At 40.1% G+C, this 3548-nt stretch overlaps 1 protein-coding gene across 1 annotated transcript; it reads right to left on the bottom strand.

Moving 5' to 3' along the window:
- Positions 1–1443: 1443 nt before the first annotated feature.
- Positions 1444–2136, bottom strand: LOC138940840 (uncharacterized). The gene has a single exon (XM_070310058.1). It carries the CDS (start codon positions 2134–2136, stop codon positions 1444–1446), a length of 693 nt encoding a protein of 230 aa, XP_070166159.1.
- Positions 2137–3548: the final 1412 nt, after the last annotated feature.

Genomic DNA, 3548 nt, shown 5'->3' with positions numbered 1-3548 from the left:
ACGACAGGACAGACATTGTCTCGATTAAACATTTTAGAATAGGGGATGTATCACTTACAAAGAACGCTTATCTTCTGCACATGATAAGAAGACAAAAAGTAAGCATGTTCCCGTGAACAATTATCTAAAGTCTTTTAACTCTGAATAATATATTATTATAATATGCAAACCGCTATCGAATGGCTATTGAACGACTATTGAACGGCTATTGAACGGCTTTGGACGGATATGAACGACTATTGAATGGCTATGAACGGCTATAAACGACTATTGAACGACTATTAAACGACAAAACAATTATTTCAAAAATTTTATGTTTATAGACATGTAACATCTGTAGCCCGATAAAGTGGCTGACGCCGCTATCTAACGTCACGTACAGAAATTTAATACTCACGTACTGGGATAAGAAAAAGGAAAAGAGAAGAATAAAAGAGAATAAAATATATTTAACAATAGTTTATTCTAAATAATGTGGGGGTGAATCTTTATGATAATTCGTCCACCGATTGAATATTTTAAATACATTTTGTAAAGCGCAATTTTTCAAATGTTTTTCACAGCGCATAGTACTAGTAACATCTAGCTTATTTAACAAAGTGATATCTTCATAATCCGCATCCAAGGTCACAATAATAACGTCGTTTTTTGCATCATCGTCAAGTATATCGACCAGCCATTCTCGTTTTTCGCATCCTTTAACGTACACGATAGGAGATGCTCTATCGTCCTCTTCCATCGCACCCATCACAGTTCTCGTAATCAAACGCCTAGCAAAGCTGTATGGAACGTTTCCATCCTCCCATTGAAGTCCATGGTGATGTCCGATTAGCCATGAAGCTTGACATCTCTCAGATTTTGTAAGCGCACGCCATGATACGGGAGTTGCATTAAAAGTAGTGAAAGAGAACAAATCCGTTTCTCAGTATTGCAACTTCCTTCATGACAAAGTTTCGCCCGATAATAAATCCTTGCAGATCCACAAACGTTGGCGCGATCATGCTAATAATATTACTGTACGATTGCAAGAATGATGTATGACTGCTGCCGATCATCAAAATTACAATCTTTATATATTCTTGACATTGGAGGGGATATTTGCTGATCTAATTTTACAAACTACGTTAGTCAATGGACAATATTCGACAACACGATCGTGCAAGATGAGATAATAGGCGGTAGTATATCCTCCTTGCACTCAAATCTCACGTCCACGGTGGAATTTTTGACAGACTCGTTTTGTCGGGAGCAATCAATAACCGCGAGAGGACCGCAATGCAGAAATTTTGAAATGTTTAATAGCACATCATCATTATCACATCCGTAATAAGATTTGCGAAAACGAGAGTACATATCGAACAAGAGGGCGAATCTATTTTTATCGAAATCTAAATTCAAATCATCGTAGGAATAAAACTCCGAGTTTAAATAGTTTAACGTTGGTCAATTTGCAGTCGTCGAATGTAGTAATATCTTTTGACATAGCATTTTTCTGCCAGTCTGCAGCGCAAAGATCACGTATCGCGGCTTCTCCAGCTGGGAGGCGGCTTTCACGGTCCACGAATGCTTGGTCGTATTATGCAATAGAGGAAATTCGTATAGATCCCAAGAGCAAAAACTCATATTCAAGTATCGCCCGCTTTCCAACGCGCGCAGCAAGGATAGTTTATTAACCTCACTCAATATTACATGTGGCATATGCCATTGTATCTTGAATAATTCGATATCAGCTTCAGTCGAAGCATTGCCAATTATGCAATTGTTGTTGTTGCGCGAACGTATCAAAATTAATTCGTGACGAGCGTTAATCACAACTCGCTTATAATCTTCGCAAAAACCCAATAGTATGTTTAGTGGCACGCAAAAATTGAAGTAAGTTTCAACAGCATTATACGATATGTTCCACGCAGCATTCTCCAAGATTTTACCTTTCTCGGTTGTTAGAGAGATATAGTTTTTAATCGTGGAAGTTATTCCAACGCTTCTGTTGCGGTCAATCTCCACACCGTCGAGTTCATATCGGGGTTCATCAAACATAAACGCGACACAATTGTTTCCCCATATCACTCTTGCCCCTTCATTCACCCACAACTTTCCCTCGATGTATATAAAACTTTCACACGATAACATGTACATATCTTAATGTCGGTATCCGTATCTCATCGCTATATTTAAGCGTTGTGTTGGCGTATGGATTGTACGTATGAGTCTCAATCTTGACGATACGATGGTCAAAGATCGGCTCGCCTCCAATATTCAGGATGTCAATCATATTGTTCAAGTATTTCGTACGACGAATCCTAATGATTTTAAAAATTTGCGATTCAACGCGCTGAACTTCTTTTTAGCGTAATCGGATATCTGATTGTTATCACCCAATACCGCAGCCACTCGCCTTCTCGCAAAATATTGTCTCTCGCGTGTTCCGTACTTTCGTTCAACACAAGCATTTCATTTGTCACACGTTATTTTTGTCGCCGCCGTATATGTAATTTTCTCTTCTCGAAAATCGAGCAAATGTCCTTCTTGATCAACAATGCGTATCGTTAAATCAGTAATGTTCCGTACGACGATCGGTAGATAAATAATCTGTACTGACATTTTCGCTATTTTATATACTGGCGGCACGCTCGGTGAAAATTCGTGTGTGACATGTATCGACATGTATTGTGTGTACGCGTTTGTCAGTGCTGTACGCACCAGTGGTTACGCTGCATTCTATACAAATAATATTTACGCTAATAATATTTATGGGTACATCCGATTTGTGCCATTTCCGAAGCTTTAATATACGATTCGACGAGAATCCCAACAACGATCCAACGTTGTCTGGTTTACTAAAATTTATTCTATAGACACATTTGATTTCACTCTTTAGCGTATTATGATTAGCACGAAACGTTATTGGATATTCGCCGTGTTCTTCGATATCATCTTCATTCTTTTCTCGCGCGACATCTTTGTCATCAACAATATCGCTGGAATCAACTACGCGTCGATGTCATAAAATTGCACGTCGGAGATATTCGTCTATAGCGTGTAATTCGTACGATCCCTCGGGAATCGTAATTTTCTTTGTAACGGGTCTGCTTTCGCGAGTGCGCGGATTTGCTCGGTCGGGATCAGGGCTCGAGAAAGTGGAGAAACATATGATAGATGAGGATGTAAGTTAGTCGGATTTATTCTGCCTCTATCGGCAATGATTAACGTATAATCGTTTTATATCCCATGAAGCTGGTCCGCGTCGAATGACAGCGTGCGTTAAGGCAAAAGGTATGAGGTGCGTTATAGTAATTGTCACGGTAATTTCGAGATATCGAAATTATATTGCTATCGGGCGGCGTCGGCAAACGGCAAGGCCGTGTTTATTATTACGGCGCGCGGAATACAATATGTGATGGCTATTGTTGCTGCGTGCGTTATCCGCGTATTTCCAAGTGTACGGGAGCAGGCGGTCGGAGAGCAAGTACCCTCGATCGGGCGGAGAACTCTCCGTCCCTGCTTCCGTACGAGGATTCGAGGATAGGTCGGCAGAGTCGAGAATTCTC

The sequence above is a fragment of the Polyergus mexicanus genome, unplaced genomic scaffold, assembly GCF_030449975.1.
Source record: "Polyergus mexicanus isolate NDT 795.1 unplaced genomic scaffold, iyPolMexi1.0 SCAF_17, whole genome shotgun sequence".
NCBI lineage: Eukaryota > Metazoa > Arthropoda > Insecta > Hymenoptera > Formicidae > Polyergus > Polyergus mexicanus.
The sequence above is the reverse complement of the archived record's forward strand: the minus strand, read 5'-3'. Positions and strand labels throughout refer to the sequence as shown.

Bases quoted from the DNA above. Each gene is read 5' to 3' on its own strand.
- LOC138940840 (XM_070310058.1), bottom strand. From the start codon at position 2,136: ATGTACATGTTATCGTGTGAAAGTTTTATATACATCGAGGGAAAGTTG.